Source organism: Bombus fervidus, chromosome 14 (assembly GCF_041682495.2).
Source record: "Bombus fervidus isolate BK054 chromosome 14, iyBomFerv1, whole genome shotgun sequence".
Classification (NCBI taxonomy): Eukaryota; Metazoa; Arthropoda; class Insecta; order Hymenoptera; family Apidae; genus Bombus; species Bombus fervidus.
This window is the reverse complement of record NC_091530.1, coordinates 8,415,627-8,437,036: the sequence shown is the minus strand read 5'-3', so window position 1 is coordinate 8,437,036 and position 21,410 is coordinate 8,415,627. Positions and strand designations below refer to the sequence as shown.

General features: G+C 33.7%; 2 protein-coding genes and 1 pseudogene across 8 annotated transcripts in view; 2 read left to right on the top strand and 1 right to left on the bottom strand.

The window, feature by feature from the left end:
• The window catches only part of Dh31-r (Diuretic hormone 31 Receptor), a 165,914-nt gene that overhangs the window by 73,524 nt on the left and 70,980 nt on the right, over positions 1–21,410 (bottom strand). The window lies entirely within an intron of this gene.
• Positions 159–5,897, top strand: LOC139994411 (UDP-glucosyltransferase 2-like; annotated as a pseudogene).
• On the top strand, positions 9,152–19,602 carry LOC139994259 (UDP-glucosyltransferase 2). The gene is made up of 5 exons (XM_072016719.1): positions 9,152–10,298; positions 13,525–13,944; positions 15,154–15,385; positions 16,356–16,581; positions 16,935–19,602. Exons 1-5 carry the CDS (start codon positions 9,897–9,899, stop codon positions 17,215–17,217), a joined length of 1,563 nt encoding a protein of 520 aa, XP_071872820.1. The 5' UTR covers positions 9,152–9,896; the 3' UTR covers positions 17,218–19,602.

The following is a 21,410-nucleotide window of genomic DNA, read 5'->3' as shown; positions in this document are numbered from 1 at the left end:
AAAAAGTTCCTTTCGTTTCATAAGTGAAATAATTGATGCACAATATTTTTTCTTTCGTGTTATTTTATTGAATTATGTTTAATCTATTTTATTCTATTACCACAAAATGGATCATACATAAAATAATATAAATCATTTGTAATCATTCGTAAAATAATATAAAATAAAAAATGTGCATCAATTAGTTCACTTATGAAACGAAAGGAACTTTTCGGACAACCTAATATATAAATACCTTTGATGCAAATTTCATCGCGAGTTGACGATAAATGTAAATCGATACACTGTAAAACCAAGAATACAACGTTTCTGACAATTAAAGAAATGGGAAACATGGGAAAGGGATTTACGACAATAAAGGACGTGTTACGCGTACAATTGAGAACAGCAAGAAAGAGCCGAGCTAGAGGAACTTAACGATGAAGCCACTTATAACTCGATTAAACGAGCCGTTGGAAGTTTGATCAAGTATAATTAAACATGGACAGGGCCACGTTTAATCGTATTAAAATTACGTAAACATTTGACAAGTTCTCAAGCAGTTTACCGAGTTCCCATGCCAGACAGTAAACCTTATTCATCCGGTATCATTGTACGCTTTAGTAAAATGGAACTGCAACTTCCGATTTGCAATTTTCCTATCCGATCAACTAAAACTGGGGATGGCAGGGGGTAGTTTCTTTGAATGTTACACGACATTAAGAAAATTGCTTTCATCCGAAAACAATTTCACTTTTGTAAATGGTAGAAAAAGAAACAAAAATACCATGAAATTTTAGTTAGTAGTTAATTCTGACGCAACGTCGAATGTTCCCTTGAAAAATATATTTGAGACAGAAAGCAGGGAAATGCCTATTGAAATGGCCAGTCTTTCTGTAATTAACGAATTTGTTTGCGAGAGACAGAGTTTTATAGCACGATTAATGGGAATACTTATGATGGATTGCTTCTTCGTTATGAACTGAGATAATGGGAATTATTTTTCGAAATGTCCGATGATCACGGAATTTGAGAATTTGGAGATTCAGAGGATACGGGAGTCAAAAATTTGCAGATTTTAGCATTGGAAAATTTTCACGGGCGGATTTGCGAATTTGAGAAATTAAGTGGTCAGAAATTTGAAAATTTTGATATTGGAAAATTTGACAGATCGAACGTTCGAAAATTGAAGAGCTTGGAAAATTATAACATTGGAAAATTGAAGAACTTGGAATATTTAAAAACCTTGCTTTCGCTATGATTATGTTTATAAATGATAAATATAAAAAGAGAGTAAACACAAATAAACGTTTTCTAAGTATGCTCCTATAATGTGAAAACCTTGGACTTCTTCGGTTCCATAAACCTTGTCGAGATTTATCTTCAGTGCCGGATAATTTTTTTATTCGAGACGTAGCGGAGTAGATTAGCTGGAAAATCGATCTTTTGTGAGATACTTGAACAGCGAGTTACATATTTCCAACTGTATCTTGAATCGAAACGATTGGAAAATGAAAATAGACAATTATGTTGCTAATAACATAAAACAATTGGTGCTGGGTTAAGATACCGTAGAAAATATTTCGAATGTTTCAAATTCCAAACTTTCGTAGCTTCTGATTTGCAAATTTTTAATTTTTTACACTCCCAAGTTTTCAGGTTTTCAAATTTTCAAACTTTTCGATTCCGAGTTTTCATATGTTTAAATTATTACATTTTCCACGGTCTATTGATGTTTGATTAAAATTTAATACAGATAAATTTAATTTTATCAAAAAATTGGAAAACGCTTAGAGTGCAATTGAATATCCTTTGCAGATATCTGGAAAAGAGAAAGAAAAGGAAATGAAATGTCAGAAAATACTGTTCCTACTGTTGATAGCTCTTTTTATTCGCGTAAACGACGCTTACAGAATTCTCTGTCTCTTCTCGTTCAATGAAAAAAGTCACTTCAGAATGTTCCATGCCCTGTGCAAAGGACTTGCAGAGAAAGGGCACAAAATCGATATGATCAGCCATTTCCCAACAAAAGTCCCGATCGCTAATTACGCGGATATTATCGATTTAAATGGAACGAGAAGATGTAGTGAACAACTTTAGCGTACAACATGCTAGAACGATACAAACAGCGATAACGTATTACACTGTAACAAAATATGGTGGAGATCTCTGTGAATTATTAGGCCACGAAAAGATCCACCCACCATACAATATCATAATCACTGAGGTAATTAAACCTAAACAAGATAAGTGTTTAACGTTATGACTGAAGCATAAAACTCGTATTCCTATTATCCATATATTTTATCAAAAATTATTCAAATCCTCAAAAACGCATTGTTTCAAATTTATAAAATTTCTATGAAAAATAGTGATACGGTCATTTTGCTAGTTCCAGTGTTAAATATATAATTATTGGATACCATTCAAATATATTTGTATAATATCAGTATCTATATTATATTAATATAACAAGTAGTAATTAATTGTGAAATATGTATTATTTTTTTTATATCGCATCAATTAGAATTTTTTCTTTTTTTTTTATGTAACACTTATAATCGCATCGACCATCAAAGTCATAAGCGACTTGGCACAATTACATTTATCTATGTTGTCGCATAAATAAAGACTGGACAATATATATATATATATCTACATTACACATATATAGATACATTTAGTATCTCCACTTCCATAGTTGGGCATACGTTTCAATTTTTTCGACGAATGCAATTACATTGTTGATGTTTTCACTCGAGTTCACGATTTCACGAGTATTGTTTTCGATTTTCAATATTTTTCTAATGTCTGTTGAGTAGCCGCGATCGAGCAGCATGCGTTAATTGGATTTGTTAGTATACTTCGAGATCTACTCCTCGATCCCCAATTTTACCATCAAGAGGTTGGAATTTCATCGCTAATAGTATCTATTAGTCCGCAGCACCTTGTGTCGCCGTGCTACTTAGGTCTCGGCCAACTTCTGGAAACACAGCTGGCCATCGTTATAAGCTTTCTGGAGGCGCCTTACGTCGACGATTTTACGGGCAGCCCATTCAATTTCGCCTTCTTTCTTTCTTCGCCATAGTGGAGAACACGATTCTCGACACATTTTTCGATCGAGTTTGCAACCTGTTCGTAAACTTCAAAGAAACGCTGATATTTCGCCATTGCACGTCCGATCAGACTGAAACAATGCCGAAATATTTGGCTGCGGATTTGCCAGATGTCAGACAATTGGAAAGGGACGTGTCCCTGGCTTTGGTGAACTCGCACTATTTTTCTTACGGGATTTGGTTTTTTGCCCCGGCGGTGATCGAAGTTGGAGGATTACATATTCAAGGCGACGAATACACGTCGTCCCTGGTAGGTTCATACAGAGACTGATAACTCCTATTGTTGTATTTTTATCTCTTTCTGTTATTTCTTTCATTTTCTAGTTTGTCATTTAAACGTCCCATATATTGCGATTCGTTCTACGAAAATTCCAATTTGATCAGCTCGTAAATCGTCGCCGTCGGAAGATTTCGTTAATTTTGTTCGCGAAAGGATGTTTGAAATTAAAAAGTAATCGCCACAGAAAAGAACGGATGGGCGAATATAAATTATTTATAAACAACTGGAATTTATTTCTCGAATTTATGACCGGCCAACTTGACGTACGATCGTGACAATAATATTCAGAATCTTACTCTTTTTCGTATCGTTGAAGGAACTTTTTCATTTCGCTCGTGTTATGTCGACTATCGTAGGAAAAATCTATGAACCGATATAAATCAGAAGTTAGCTTCGCGGGTTTGTAACGTACAACAAATCGTATCTCCTTTAGTTCCTCGTGTTCCAATTTAGGAAATGAACGATTGGCTGGAAACAGCCAGCCACGGATTAGTATACTTCGCGCTAGGTTCGTTGCTGAACATCGAAACCTTGCCATTGAACACGTTGCTAGGCTTGTACGCGAAAATTTCACCGATAAGAGTCTTAATGAGGGTTACCAACGCGATAAAATTGCCTCCTGGTCTGCCAGATAGCGTGATGATACGATCTTGGATTCTTCAGATGTCGGTACTCGGTGAGTAACTTCCAACGGATTTAACGTCTACTTTTTCATACGAAATATGACAAAGTATTATCGAATTTCTCAAACGATATAGAAATACACGAGTGTTCAGAACGCATTGCAGACTTATGGGAACTCAGGAAACCATCCACTATGGAGTTCCAATGATAGAAATCCCGGTATTCTTGGATCAAATGAGAAACATCAATATCATGGTTCACAAGAATATGGGAGTGTTATTACGTTTAGAGGATCACGATGAACGTTCCATGGATATCGCGCTAAATGCACTTTTACACGACCCTAAATATAGATAAATTAATAACATTTTCTACTATTTTTTTAATATCGTTACACATATTTGTTAACGTTACTATTCCACTATGTTATTAGAGGATTTTATTTATTAAAAAATATTAGAAATTAGAGTTTCCAATGATTTCTATCCTATATGATAAGTTTATTGATAAATGGATCTATTTATAATGGATTAAACAGGAAACTATGGTTATTTAACGTGAATTATTGGATTGGAAACTAAGTGATTGCGGATTTTGTCATTACCAGCTAATGACAAAACCGGTAATCATTTAGTTGCCAGCCTAATAAATACAATAATCTGCTACAGCTAAGACAACTAAATGGGTAATTCACAACTCACAATTAATAGTTTACAGCTCATAACAACTCGGCAACTCAACTCTCGACTGCTCGCATCTCGACTTACAACTCGACTCTCAGTTCTCGACTGCCTGTTAATTCAACACCCCTTCACCCTTAAGCATCCCTTTGTCTTTTCTCATAGCTCCACCAGGTACATGTCCCGCGATCGAATTCGACCGAAGGACCGACGACACATTGATGGGCCGCTCGTTTTCCAGACCCTTTCGGCCTGACGGTACTTAATATCGTTTATGGTTCACCTGATATTTCTTAGGTAATCTGTCCACGATACTACATTATCAACATTGTTATCAATGTCCTCTGGTGGTTTCGATAATCAAATTTCATCCTATTCATTTTTATAAGTTTTCTAAATTTTTGTGATTAAAAATAGTTAGAGAAAGATCATCTTGTTATCCTTTAATTGTCAATTTCGAAACTAGACGGATCTTTCTAATTGTAGATAATGTTTCGTGTAATTTTTTCTGGAATCTTAGTATTAGAAATATATGAATCTTTGTTTGCTAAGTAATATTCTGTTATCGAACCAACTGATTGTTGAATTTGTGTCGGTATTTTCGTCCGTTTCGATTCAGTTTCTAAAGATCTAGAGGAGCAATTTCCATCAAAATTTTATTCCCATTTGTACGAAGAATATTCCGAATATAAAACTTTAGAAAACAATGTCTGCATTATAATTTATTCAATGATTTCTTTGGTCATCTTAGAGTCCAAAATTTGATCAACACTTTATCAAACTCGGTCAAATGACCGGTTTCAAAATTTAATTTAAAATTGTACTTTCCTTTTCATTTCCTTTCTTCATCTAACTTTATGTAAATTCTTATATCAACAAAAATTGAGAAATTGATTAATCAGCTCACGTAAGGATTTACATAAAGTTGTAATGGATACTTGTCAAAAACTTATTTTTCTCCTTCCACGCTTTCTCTTATTCCACGATTTTAGAGATTCTGTGAGAAGGATATCGCGAAAGTTCAGAGATCGACCATTGAGCCCTTTAGATACCGCAATTTATTGGATCGAGTACGTGATCAGAAATGGGCCAAATTCTTTGAAATCTCCCGCAGTGGACATGCCCTGGTAGAAATTAAACTTAACCGACGTCATCGTTGTTCTAATCGCGTGCTTAATTCTATCTGTTATTCGTTCTCGTTAAAATCGCAATTACAAATTTCTATAAATTAAAAACTGAAAGTACCGCCGAGCGGGAAAATAAGTTAAATTGAATCCTTTTCAGAAAATTAAATAGGCCAACGTGAATTACGATGTCTCCTTTATTCTTGAATAATTTTATATAGACCGTACTCTTTTAAAAAGATTATGTTATTCTTTTTCACTTCTTTTCGTATGAACGTGTCGGTACTAATGTACACCAAATTTATAATAATAATTTATTCCTGGTAAAACAACAATATGTTTATTTAAACATCGTCTTACGTGTCCTTGTTTTTCTGTCAAAAGTAAATTACATCCTATTTTAACACATAAATTGCAAAGTCGTAATCGACGTAAACAAAATAAAAATAAAAAATTTGTCAATGTATCGTCGCTTGGAATCAATAGTGGCACAGATAAAAAAAATGTCCTTTTATTTAACTGACAGTTCACGGTTTATGTTTTTAATTTTAGAACGATATAATCTATAATTAATACATCAGTTTTGCGTCAGAAGGGGAAAATATTACCTAGGTCGCTATTAACGTGACTTTATTTTTGTAATAGACGTGTCGATTCTTAGTCGTTTCGTAATGCTGCAAGTGTAAAGTTGTACTGTTTTCGCGGATAGCGGTGTATCTTGCGTTAAATCAGCCTTCTGGTATCGTTCGACTGATCCACGAAGGCTTCTTTGTGAATTTTCAAAAATCATTCCTCTAAACTTTGCATTTTCCTGCATAAGCGTATGCACAAACTGCAAAGCAACGCTATAATTTCATAAGTAGATAAACTTCTAACGGGGAAATACCACGATTAACAGACTGACGATTAATAAAAGCCCAAATAAAGTGGCAGATGTATATGAAAATCACTGATGAACCGATCTAAGGATTTCTATAAGAATTCGTAAAAATTGCATGGTAATTGTGATCTTTTTGGTTAAAATCGAGGATAAGTCGCCGTAACAAAAAACGGGAGACGCTTTTCACGGAAAATGGTTTTGGTTTTGAAAGTTCGTCCTTACGAACGTTTGGCTGAAAAAGATCTTCGCTGTAGAAATCCGCTGTAGAAAAAGGATAGGCGGCAAGCGATAGGCGGTAAGGCGACAGAAAATAAATCGGATGGAATTTACACCTAATTCAGTAGATCTATATTATTTAACTATTTTAACTGACTAGTTTTTACGAATCGGTCTGTCTAAATATGAATTCTGTCAGATATCTTGTTGCAGAGATACAACTGAGAAGTTTTACTCCATTTGTCGTTTACTCTTACGACCGATGTATTCACAGCAGAACGATCCAAAATCGGACAGTAGCGATCAATTTGTAGAAAGTGATTGTTTTTGTGAATTTTGAAGTACCACGTAGAAGAAAATGTCTGATACGTTAGAAATGAAAATTACCGGACGAAACAGAAAAAAGGGCTTGATGTTTGTAAGGATATGAACAATTTTATAGTAATCCGTTAATAACTCTGGTCGTGTTGAGTATAGATTACATTTTATTGAATTACATTTTTGATAATAATAATAATATAATACATTACATTTTATTTAATCATGATGCAATAATTCATCGCGCCTTATTTCCGTGAAGAACGAGTTGAATTTTCCGCTTCAGCAACCACATAAAATTCCTGACACGTTTGTTGCTGTAGTCGAATATTTTGCAATTCGAATACTATACCAGAGTCAAAATCGAATAAAGAAATAACGGAAGGGTTAACGCATGAGTTAAGCTTTATCCGATAAAATTATTATTATTAAATTTAAGTATTAAAATAAAAATTATCGTGTACCATAGATCAATGTGGCGTATATATCTGAAAATATGAAATGTCGGTGAAACAGTTAGAACACGTAATTTCTGAGATGGTGTTATGTCGTCAAGAGTGAGTGAACGTTAGGCGTAACTGTGTGGGAAAAAAGAAGGGGGAAAATGGAAAAAAACTTTTGTAAATAAAAAAGAAACGATAAGAGTAGGATAATTCATTATTCTTATATATAATAAATTAGATGATAGAGCGAGCGGATCATGTGCTTCAATCAAAACGAAAAATTGTTTAGTATTTAAAAAGCGTTAGTCTTTTCTTTCGTTGTTTTCCTTTCGAAACTTATCGTTGTTTTTCTTTCGAGACTTATCGTTGTTTGATTTTCAAGACTGATCAAGACCATTTTCCGTCATTTATAAAATACCGTCTGCATTAAAATTTCTGAGCCTCCCTTTCTACCATTTTGTACATTTCTTGCGTTTTTCATTGGCCGCAAAATTAAACTAATAGCTGACAATTATTAGCAGTTGTGTAAATCTACAAAAGTGGTAATAACAGGTAAAAATAATAGTAATACACACATATATATAAATGTATAGTGCATTTTGAAATAGTTCTTCATTTTTTAATTTGAATTTCCCTTGTTCTAGATAATTTTTCAAATTACAGCGTTAATTATCGATAATTATCGAGAAACTTATAATAACACTTTTGCGCTGTTTCCTTAATTCAAAAGGAAAACTTGAAAGAAATCGATCGATCTTCGAATTATTCTTCCATTTTCTAGCGCAAATCTTCCTAAACTCTAATTATACTCTTGCAAAGTTCCCAATCAAGATGCTAATCAAATTATTACGAATTTTCAAGAAACTGCAAATTTATCCGTGAACAAAATGCAATTTTCCTACTCAGCAGAATAAAAAGATCGAAATAATTAAAGTAGCAAATTTTATTCGTTTCATTTAGAGTAACAAGGGAAACGAATAGTCATCGAGTTACGCGGTTCTATAATAGCTCATTTAAAATACAATGACAAGCTCCAATGACAAACTCCAATGACAAACTTATCAACAGTTTGTTGTAACTTGTATCTATGAGCAACACGATATTTATATATATATATATAATTTTGATTCACAACGATTCAATACTTTTAACCTAATAATCTATACAATTTTCTATATTGATGCATCAAACTTCATCATGTGCAATATGCAGTCAGTATCGTCACGAGTGACATAACTTATTGGCGACCGAGCTGCTCTTTACAATGGCTCTGTTTCAAGTTTTTCCTACGTATATGTGCGAGTTTCCTTGACCCTGGAAGATTACAATACAAACACAATATCGAAGCGGCGTATATGAAACTGAGTTTCATCCTCGTCAGATAATTCAAAGAGGCCGAAAACACGAACTTTGCTCAAGAAAATTTTGCAAGCAATCTGGCCGGAGCGAGTGCAATGTGATCATTTGTAACTTAGACAGTTTGTCATGATCATCCAACTCGAGTACATAGTTGGCTGATGATCCGCACAGAACGTGATCAACAGCGCGGAAAGAAGATGCGCGCTCTAGAATAAGCATAATCGATGAAATTCCACTCGGTAGTTGATTTTTAAAAGGAAACGATATATGTAAACAACAATTGGAATTTAGATTGTGAGAGAAATCGGCGATTGGAGGATCGAATTTATCTCTGATGCTTCGAATCATACAGATAATTGATTATGTAATAACAGAGCTCGATGATCGATAGCTCATAATCTATTAACGTTTTATATCGATCGACGTTCTCTGGGTGCTACAATCGACGGTCAACGATATAAAGTTGCTCCCTTCGAGAACCAGTGAACTGGATTGCAATCTTTCTACGACCAGCGAAATATTTTTCAAAACAGTGGCTATTTTATTGTGAAGTGTACGATGATGATGTCAATTATGAATTAAACCATGTCAATCGCAAGATCAAGTTGACGCGCCAGCGTGATCCGTGAAAAATTGACTCGTCTCTTGTCGTTTTCGTATTTCGAGTCTTTATAAAGGCTAACTCGTAGAAGCTTCATAAATTACCGTGGTTCCAACAAAATCTGTTAAAAATTCAAAGTTCAAAATTATTATTTTCTGTATTTTGAAGCTTCGTAAAAATTCAGTTGCACGACTCACGGTAAACTAAGTCAGCTTCTGTTATTAACTAATTGAACAATTTGCAAGTGAAGTGAGTCTCTCAGAAAGAGTTGGCAAAATGAAGCTGTTGTCAGTGCTGTTATTTTGCACGATATTATCGATATGTCACGGATATCGAATATTAGGCCTGTTTCCCTTCAATGGAAAGAGTCACTTTATGATGTTCGAAGAATTAATGAAGATTCTGGCTAGGAGAGGACATCAAGTCGATGTGATTAGTACGTTCCCTTTAAAGAAGCCGTATCCGAATTACAACGACTTAATCGTGCTACCGACAAAGAGACAATTCATGAACAATATGACTTACGAGGAAATAGAGATATTCTTTGCGACCTCGCTTGTTCAAGCCGTGGCTACTGTAGGAGGAAACGATATTTGTGAATTTTTGAACCACTCACAGATGCAGCAACTTATACGAAACCCGCCTAACGATCCACCTTACGACGCGGTCATAATAGAGGTATGAATTATAATAAAATATCGCGTGAGAAAGGTCCTCTTTCAATGATATCATTTTATTCGCAGAAATAATGAAATTCTTATCTTAGAAAATGGATCGCTTCATCGATGGTTCCGTTTCTGCAGATATTTCAAAATTGTAGCAGATTTAGCCGTGTAGTTAGTTCTAATAGCGAAGAAGAAAATTATGTTCGTAACAGTTCGGATCGATCGACAGCTTAGGAGATTTAAAAATTGTTCCGCTATGAGATCTTCTGTCTGTTTTCCTGTGATCTTCAATTTCATCCGACCACTGAATATAGTTAAAATGTATAAAATAAAATAGAATTCGATATAATTTATCGAAATATCGAAATTTCGTGAAATGTAATAAAAGACAAAAGGTAAAGGGTAATTCTGTTACTAGCATTATTAACGATGCTAAAGGATACACTTTTGCTATATTACTTACTTTTTTTAAGAGATATACTTTTGAAATATGCAAGTTTGAAATTGCAAATTTTCTTAATTTTTCGAGTGCTCGGTAATTTATTAGGATAAGATAATTCAATAGTAAGCTCTTGAAATAAAGACGAAGGTTCTTTGACAAGAAATTTCAACTACAAGAAGAAAGTTGGTGAAAAAACTCGCTAGAAAGAGATGAAATAAAATAAATCATCTAAGTTATTCTAGATTATAGCGTTTAGAAATATATTGAAATCAACCGAATGCCAAACACATATACAACGCACGCGAATAAAATATAAATGTTATTTTTAGTTCGCGCGTATTACGCAGCGCATAAAGTTTTGTATTATTTGCCAAGGACTTTACTTCATTCGTGATTATAACTTTCAAAGGATATATTTTTGATAAAAGAAATGCCTCCTGGTTACGATACGTAGAACATATCGCATTCATAATTAAAATATTATGTAAAATTAGAATCGGACATAAAAGGAGTATGCAGATTTGTTGTTATGTAATTTTCATTTACGTCATATATCGCATACAATTATACAGATCTCTATTATATAGATCTCGGCAGTTCGAAACGTAACGATTTCAATTGCAATATATATCGCAATTAATATTTACGAATCATTAAGCAATCATGGTTGTTCCCAAAAGTTTCAGAATATATACGGATGAGGAAGAGCTATTAGATAATTTACGTACTAGAATTTCAGTGGAAATTAAATCGATCGCATTTCGCGTTCATTTATGAAATGCACACTTGATTTATTTGTCCGTGGCAAATAAATAAATTACATCTTTATATTAAAACAAAAATTTGTCAAAAGTAATATGTGTAGGAACCAATTGTTACATTGTAACGGTAGATTGCTGAATCCGACGATAATTATAAAATGAAAAAACGCATAGAAAGAGGAGAAAAAATAAATAAGAAAATAAAGATAGAATCGCATAAATATTCTACTAATTAATAATTTATATAAATAAAAATAGAGGATTTGTTACACATAGTTATAATGTGAGTAAGAGATCTCGTGGTTATTTGGTATTCCAGTGTAAAGTGTCGTTCGTAAATTGCAAGTAGAATTAGTCGATGAAGACCTATTGCACAAAGTGGACCTACAATTTGACTCGTTATCTCGTTATAAGGAAACGCTATCAAAATCACCACTAACCGGCCTGTTCGTTCTTCCTTCAACTTACAATTATTCCCTGAAAGCAATATCCTTCGTCCGCACCCCTTTCCATCAGTTTATTGCTCGCCAATATACTTTAGGCATTAAATCTTCGAGGCAATAGTCTATTAGTTAGGCCATCATTGCGATATCTTGACAATTCGATATTTCAAAATGCATTGTCGTCATTGCCGATTACAAGATATAATTAGAAGATTGTTTACTTAAATCGTATCTTAATTAAATTAAATTAAGAACCGATAAATTATTTTATGATAAGTATATATATATTCTCAAGATATTTTAAGTTATACGTCAGGTTAGTATAATTACATCTGTTTAAAAAATACTTTTTAAATTGCCATTTCCTCTTGATAATTTAGATCAGACAGATCTAAATTAATTATTTTCCTTAATTAATTAATTTCCTTTCTGCAAATCGGACGAACAGATAAATTTACTTTTGTGTAGTATGAAAATTCCAACGAAAGCGAATTTACACTATAAATAATATTTCAGAATATCGGAAATCTTTACATAAATAGTTGTTACTTTCCATCGTTGACCAGTTAGCTGTTTTTGACGAGTATACTTGCCATAGCTTACTTTTAGATACACACTTTTTACATACACAGTTCACTTTTTAGATACAATGTTTTCAAAGAAATTGTAACATTCTTAGGAAACGAACTATAACAGATAAGTATGATTAGATAACTTCTATTACGTAGTGACTTTAGTGCAGCAACTTTATGTAAAGTCATTTTCACTCATCCGTGTTTATCTACAGCAGTCATCATTTAGTAACAATAAATGCCACTTGTTACAAGTGCTACTTGATGCTTAGTCATTTCTTGATAAAATATCGTCCTTTTTCTTCCGTTTTTCTATTGTGACGTAATCTGATTGTAATTTTTCAGACGTAAACTATATTTTGTTTTCCAGTTGAGGAGAAATTTTTTTTCCTTCCCGATAGTTGAGTAATCATAACAAATGTTGGTTCGATTAGAAGATGAAAAGTCATGGCTACGCTAAATTCATGTCCTAGAAATGTCGTAAATAGTTATATAAGAAATATTGTAATAAGATATCTGTTGTTTTTTATAACTGCACGAATTGCTCCATGTTTCGAACTCTCGTTACTTTTCATATAGAAAAACAAGATCATCGAAAAAATACAGAATAAAATAGAATGAAATAGTTGAATAGAATAAAATAGAATAAAATAGAATAAAATACTTGAGACTGGATATTGCTTTCAGAAGTGATGTTACTTTTACGAGTAATATCCAATCTCTTTTTAAATTCTCCTTAAATGGAAAACTTAGATACGATATTAAACACCTTTATGCGAAGCTAATAATTCCGCGTTGATTTACTTAAACTCTTGTTTCAACACCTTTATCAGAATAAAGATTCAATTGGATGAAGATTCGTTTAGAGCATCCAAACTAGCACCCTGTGTAATTTCATCTTTCTTCGATTCTTTCTAACCATCAAACATTTTCGAAAAGATCGAAAAAAAGGAAAATTGTAAATTTCAATTGTAAAAATTCCATGGAAATAAATGCCACCCGTTTATTCAACCTGTTTCAGATATTCGGCTCGCCGTGTTTCGCGATATTTGGTGATATCTTAAAGGTGCCAGTGATAGGAGCGAGCTCCGCTACTCTTTATCCATGGACGTACGACTGCATAGCGAATCCGGACAATTTGGCGTTCGCGCCAAGCAATCTAGTCGCCTACCCACAGAATATGAACTTCTGGCAGAGAATGTACAATTTTGTGAACACCATTTATACGAAATGGACGTTCAAAACATTAACCGCAAAACAGACGGATATTCTAAGGAAATACGTTAGTCCCGACGCGCCCGATATCGAAGAAGTGGAGAAGAAGATATCTATAATCCTCGGTAACTCGCATATTTCGATAAATGGAATCAAGCACACTACTCCTGCGTACATCGAGGTCGGAGGATTGCACATAAATGACGACGAAGTCGAATTACCCCACGTAATTTTATTTCTTTACTTTTGTCTTTCTCTTTATGTCCGGTTAATACATATGATATTTTGGATATATAGATAGATTCGGTGTACGAATCTTCTTCTATTTACCTGTTGCGTTGTAAATCCTTTCACGGCTGATACGAGAACTCGCTAGATTACAGAGAAAAATATTTAACAAATAGTAACTTTCTTATCTTATAAATAAAGATAGTGATCGAAAGATCGTAACTATATTTTGTAGAGTATCTTGAGAATCGGAAGATGTAGGAACAAATTTTTTTAAATTTAGTTACATAAAGAATTTTGAAAGAGACTCGCTTATCCAAATCAATTCAATTCAAGTACTGTATGAATTAAATTTTATTGGGGTCATACAATTTTAATTGCACTTAAATTTTTATTGAATATTAGAAATTTAAATGTAGTATATCTAATATGTAATCAATTCGTATACTGTATAATTTGATGCTATTTGAATTAAAATTTATTGGGTTCATGCAATTTTGATTGCATTTAAATTTTTATTGAATATTAGAAATTTAAATGTAGTATATCTAATATGTAATCAATTCTTATACTGTATAATTTGATGCTATTTGAATTAAAATTTATTAGGTTCATACAATTTTAATTGCACTTAAATTTTTATTGAATATTAGAAATTTAAATGTAGTATATCTAATATGTAATCAATTCGTATACTGTATAATTTGATGCTATTTGAATTAAAATTTATTGGGTTCATGCAATTTTGATTGCACTTAAATTTTTATTGAATATTAGAAATTTAAATGTAGTATATCTAATATGTAATTAATTCGTATACTGTATAATTTGATGCTATTTGAATTAATGCATTATAAATTAAAATTTTTTGGTGTCTTTCTTTTTTCTATTGGCTAGAATATTAGAATCAATTGTCACGGAGAATTTTTGGTGATTTAAATTCACAAATTCGTTTACCTTTTTGCAACATGGCTATATATTTAAAAACAATCGTATCGTTAGAATAGCAATGATGATAGTTATACGCTCTGTAAAATGAAAGAATGAAACGTAGTTTTCAGCAATGTTTGTAAAGTTTGATAGCAATCAACGTAGATGTTGTATGGCGGCAATTATCGATCGTGTTTCATACGAATTAACATTTTCGTTTGAAACATCACGAGATATAACAACATTCGAGATATTGTAACGGGAAAATTATTTTCAGAGTCTAGAGAAATGGATGAACGAGAGCACACATGGATTCGTTTATTTCTCGTTTGGCTCGATGGTGAAGATCGAATCCTTCCCAATGAAAATCCTTAACATCTTCTACAACTCTATGAGTAAAATATCACCTGTCCGTGTTTTGATGAAAATCGCAAAATCGGACGAACTTCCGCCTGGTCTGCCGAAGAACGTTCATGTCTTACCATGGGTACCACAAATCAAAGTTCTCAGTAAGTAATCATCGCTGAACGTGTTAGAAACTGAGAGAAGGAAGGTACTTAGACAGATAAGATTTGTAAGGTCCATTAAGGATAAGACCCGTTAAGGATAAAAGTCTATTAAGGTAAAGTCTATTAAAGTTCTGCAGGAATTTTAATTCGTTCATTTTTCACTTCGGCAAAAGATATTTGTAGGATTGAAAGATTATTTTACGTAGAAACAGAATTACGAATGAATATATTCGATATTAAAATTGATCGTTAAATATTCAAGCTCGAAGCAACGTTGCGACTAGACAAAATATCGTTTCTATTTTCAATTCTACTCGTCGATTATTCACACACGCATTTTTCATGCAACACATTTATATTCTAACGTTATTAAAATTTTATAGAATCGAAAGATTATTTTATAGCGTATTTGATTCGATGTAAATAAGATACACGCGTCAAAGATTTCTTCTTTTTCCTCTCATTTCCTTCTGTTAAGTATATAACATCCTATCAGCTTATTCATTATTCATTGATAATCATCAGCGATAAAAATTTGCGTAACACGATAGACGATTGAACTAGATTTTCTGATAAAAGTTTTAATCGATTAGAAAGTTAATAGCGTCCTTTAAAATTTAAAAATCAAGTGTCCGTACAACATTCCATCATCTGCAATTTGAATGCAGAAAATTCAATTTTCGATGACAGAAATATATCGACTCAAATGGTGCTATCTTATTTTTAATAATGAAATAATATTCAATCTTCCATACTCTTGATATTCCATCTTCCATGTATTTCTACTACCAAACATTAAATAACGTAGTTAACCAGTCGGTCACGTATTTTCGTTTATTTCATTTAAGTTTCTATTATTATAATTCCATAAGTAATAAACTTTAGAGAGATCAAGCAAAGATTACGAAGCTTCCTTTTAATCATCGCTTCAATCTTCGTTCTAACAAGATATTTGTTTTCTTTTTTCAAGAACACAAGAATGTGAAGGCATTCATCACCCATGGTGGTCTTATGGGTACCCAGGAGGCAATTCAATACGGTGTCCCTCTGATCGGTATACCGTTGTTTGCTGATCAATTTGTCAATATCGACAACTACGTCCGGCTCAATATTGCAATAGGATTAAAAATTGACACTCTGACCGAGGAGAAAATGGATCACGCCTTGAATAGCATTTTGAACGATCCAAAATATCGGTATGTTTCCTTTTTCTAATTTTTCCCCAAACGCGTACATAAGTCACCTAATCGCGTTCATTCGTTGCTCCTATTTTAATTCTTCTATGTTCCGCTAAATTTGGCAAACAATTCGACAGACTATAATCGCATTTTTTCTATAAAAAGTATTTTCTCTTTTTATCTTACTATTATATTTTTGAACTATTTTATCCCTATATCAAAGAAAATCTTTCGTCATTTAGTATTATATTTATGGCACAAGTTATTGTGCGTCACGAGCTAAGAAAATGCCGAGTAACCGTGAGCCATGATATCGTGACGAGTTTAATTGCCTGTCTACAAAGTTCATCAAGTGTCTGTACGCGTTTCAGGGACACGGCGAAGGAGCTTTCGAAAAAATTCGTGGATCGTCCGTTAAGTGCGGCGGACACCGCGATTTACTGGGTCGAATACATCATCAGAAACGGTGCAAACGCGCTCAGATCACCGGCCATGGACTTGACATGGTGGCAAGTGGAATTAGTGGACGTTATAACGTTTATTCTGATTGCGACTATCGCCGCTCTCTATATTATAATGACCGCGATTCAGTTCTTGTTTAATTTAACTCGTAGCTCGGATTCCAACGAGTTACGCAAGAAGAAAATTTCTTAAATACTTTTCTTTTCCTTTTTTTTTTTTTTTACTTTTATTACGTTGATGACGTGAAATCTTGTCTCGTTTCTCCTCAACGAAGTCGTTAAAATACAAATATATTTTAAAAATAAAAATATTTTTCCTACTATATATATCATTTTTGACAAAAAAAAAAAAAAAAATTCGAATAGATGTAGTACATAGAAGATTGTTTTGGTGGAGAGATAGGATTTCGTAGTGAATTGTTCATGTAACACGCCTTGTAATCGTATTTTTTGTAATTAGTTGTTGCCGGTTCCACGATCAGTTGAACTCGACCTTTTATCTCGTCTCCCTATTAAAAGACAAATTTTTTTTATCAAAACAATAATTTAATTAATCGAATTGTATTTATATATAATATACCAACGTAGTCGTATCATCGTTTGCTTGCAGTTTTAACGATACTAGATAAATTCTTTTTCATTTTATAAAAATGTATCAACGCAGATATATTATTACTTAGAAAAATCTGTAAGTGTAATTAAATTGTGAATTAATTCATTCCATACGAACTGACCAAGACAAAATATCGAGTGGCAAACAGTCGACTCGTATATATATATATGAATAATGAAAAAATACAAAAAATATGTACACGATGTATGTTTACTGCTGCTTAACTGAATAGACCTAAAGATGATTAGAACATTAGCGTGAAAAATAAGGGAGGTCTCTGTATTCGACGAGTTAAGGTCACAATAAGCGAAAGCCTGTTATTAGTATTATTATTGTTATATTCTTACAGTAACGTAAATTGACTAAAAGAAAGTCCTATGAGAAAAATTATAAAGAAAAGGAAGCATGTACATGTTTACATATTCCAGTTTTTATCTTTCAAGACAATCAGATACTTTTAATAGTAAAAATAATGATTAAGTAGTAAATAGAGTTATGAAATTAATCATTTTAAAATTATGTTATTATGTTTCTTCTGTTGCTCACCAATGTACACTTAAAATTGTCGAGCATAAAACAAAGAACGAACGAGCACATGTAAAGCGATATTTTCTTCTATTCCAAAATCATATAGAACGTGGTGTAATATTTTGGAAATCGAAAAATACTTTGTAACTCGTGGAGAGAAAGAATTTCATGATATATCGTTTATACTGATTTACTGAAACAAAATGTTCAATGATTGTTTCGCGTTTAATCGTTGCAAATGCGCTTGCCTCTAGATGCTGACAGTTTGTGTCAAATGCATTTTTGCCTCTCAGAATTTTCGACGTTATGAAAGAGTACGCTCGGAAAAGCAACGTCAGCCTGGAAATTTCGAAAATAGATATTTTTATCGATGATACGTGTCCCTAGTCACCACGCTTTTATCCGCTGGAATTTTCCTGTTTACACACTGTCAACTAAATATCGAGACGCGCTATGTACAATTAAGCGTCAGCGAGGCATTTTATTTACTGATCCCCGAGTTTTTCAGAAAAAGTGCAAATGAAACGAAGCAAGTTGTTCTTCCTCGTTCTTTCGTAATTTCAAATTTTCAAAACCGTAATAACGCCAACACGCGTGAAGAACTTCTTGACAACGAACCTTACTTATTGATATTCTCGTTTATGGGAGTATGATTATACTGTCAGATGTCACGAGGTAATTGCTATAAAATATCAATCAACGATACCTTCGGAAAATAACGTAAAGTAGATTAACGCGTAATTGTTATCAACGAATTGTACGACGAAGATGCGGAAGATCATCAGAATACTATTACACCTTATCGATCATCTTTTCGTTTGTTGGTATTATAAGATGATAGTTTATTTGACTACGACGAGAACTATTTTATAAAGCAAATACATAATATTAAATAAATTTAAGCTCATATTTAACAATTATTTCCCGTTAGAATTACACTCAGCTCTTAACTGATATCGTTTGATCCTGGTTGATTTAAAAGGAATTACATCAAGTTACTTAATTCCAAGATTAAAAATTATCAATGCAATTTGTTACGATGAAACTAAATACCTAATCGAAAAAATGAAAGACCGATACTAACCACTTCGATCACTTCATTCCCTGGTATTATCAGGTTACTTAATTCCAAGATTAAAAATTATCAATGTAATTTGTTACGATGAAACTAAATACCTAATTGAAAAAATGAAAGATCGATACTAACCACTTCGATTATTTCATTCCCTGATATTATCAGGTTACTTAATTTTAAGATTAAAAATTATCAATGCAATTTGTTACGATGAAACTAAATACCTAATTGGAAAAATGAAAGACTCGATACTCGTCACCTCGATCATTTTATTCTCTGGTATTATCCGATCCTCAGTTTCTCCATAATTGAGCACTATACAGCTGACTGAAAATCTCATAAATGCACTAGAATCAAGCGAATCTCTCTCGTACGAAACAAAACACGATTGCGATTGGTAGGTGAGCCGAGTAACTCGAAAACCGTCGAGTGACTATCCGCGGCAGTTAGTTATTGCCGTAAATCCCAGCGCGTGAAGCCACAAATCACATTTGAATCGAGGTTCTACCGCACGATGAAGTCGACGTGGAAGCTGTGAATCGCGTTCTCCAATGTGAATCCATTGATCGGCAAACAGATGGTTCGGAAATGACGTTGGTCTTGGGAAACGTCGTTGCTCGCGAATCAACCGGAAAAAATGTCTCGAGAAGGCTGATCCGTGAAACGGGGTACGTTCGAATGACAGTGTGCTATTTTCAAGAGAAAGTCTTGGTCGATCGGGCAGTAATATCGAGTCTATATATACATGAGACTGGAACATAATGGCAAATATCCGGTACAAAAATCTGAAAATGAAGAGAGAGGATGAATGAATTTTCGGTCCACGAATGGCTAAATGGATGAATGATTCTTGTGTACGGGTTTCGAAGATTGCTTTGTTCCTTTCACTTTTGTTGATTAACAGTGGCACTATCGTGTATGGGAAAGTGGCAGGTCTCTTGGTTTTGTCGGAATCATTAGGAACATGCGACGTGAAACGCGAAACTGAGACATGAAAATTGTAAAGGCGAAACTTAGACATGAAACTCAGACATAACAGCTTATTGCAACATAATCGTCCATCTATTTATCTATAGACAAGATATAATCATAATAATTATCTGTTAGATGTGTTAACGTATATTTACACGTAACATACGTGAGATATTATATTTCGATATTTAAGTTCTGTTACGTAGCGCGAAATGGTCCGTGCGACGTCCTTCACGGTCAGGCCGCCGAAGCCTGCTCATCGTCACACTGACCCGCAATAGACCAAGGAACCACCATAGACCACATATGTTAGCTATAAAGCTGCATTCCTTTGAACATCTTCGGTTTATGGGTGGTCCCTTAAACAGTCCTTCGGTCTCTTGCACGCTCTTACTGATTACGGAGAAAGCAGATGTGCCCAGCGAAATAGCTGGTTTTTCCCCAGGAACAAGGGCACCCAGGAGCCACATATGCAGGAGACTTTCTCCTTGTATTTTGTTTCTTAACATTGGCTAGAACCAATGGGCATCGCGGATCGTTACCCTCACTTTTCTACCAAAAAGTGTGAACTATGAATACGCGTTCTTAGTTCAACAAGGATACACCCACATCGAGCTTTCTTCCTAAATAGTACGAGACGGATCAATCACTGTTCTAACATCCCTCGGGCAGTCAAGTTCTCTATCCTTTCACTCATCGGGCAGTCAAGTTCTAACATAACTCATTCAGTCAAGTTTTCGGTGCCCTATCTATCAAATCGATCAACCTTCGGGTCCATCACGGTGCTTTCCGACACGACGAATTCAAACACGTTCGGTTCACGTTATAATTATTGTAATCCAGTGTAAATAAATGTACATATATTATATAACTGTGAAGTCCAGTTATATTCCAACCCAATCACCCCCTATTCTCCCAAAAGAAATAAGGGGATCGCCCTGCTCGTGGTGTCGATTCGTGCAATCGTAACGGGAATTTACGACTCCCGTTGACGCGCTACAACGCGACCGTCTCCCCGCGACTGGACGAAAATACAAGTTCCATATCGTTATCTGAACGATAATTGAAGCTTTTGATGTACGATAACACTTATCATTAAAAAGATTTGATATAACACAATGTAAGCTTCGCTAGAACCACGTGTATTGCAATTATGCTTACGTAACTCGCAACATCTATTTGTAAAAGTACATACACG

Coding starts and splice junctions, on each gene's coding strand:
- LOC139994259 (XM_072016719.1), top strand. CDS start 9,897: ATGAAGCTGTTGTCAGTGCTGTTATTTTGCACGATATTATCGATATGT. Junction 13,945..15,153: donor ACGAAGTCGAATTACCCCAC/GTAATTTTATTT, acceptor AATTATTTTCAG/AGTCTAGAGAAATGGATGAA. Junction 16,582..16,934: donor TTGAACGATCCAAAATATCG/GTATGTTTCCTT, acceptor TACGCGTTTCAG/GGACACGGCGAAGGAGCTTT.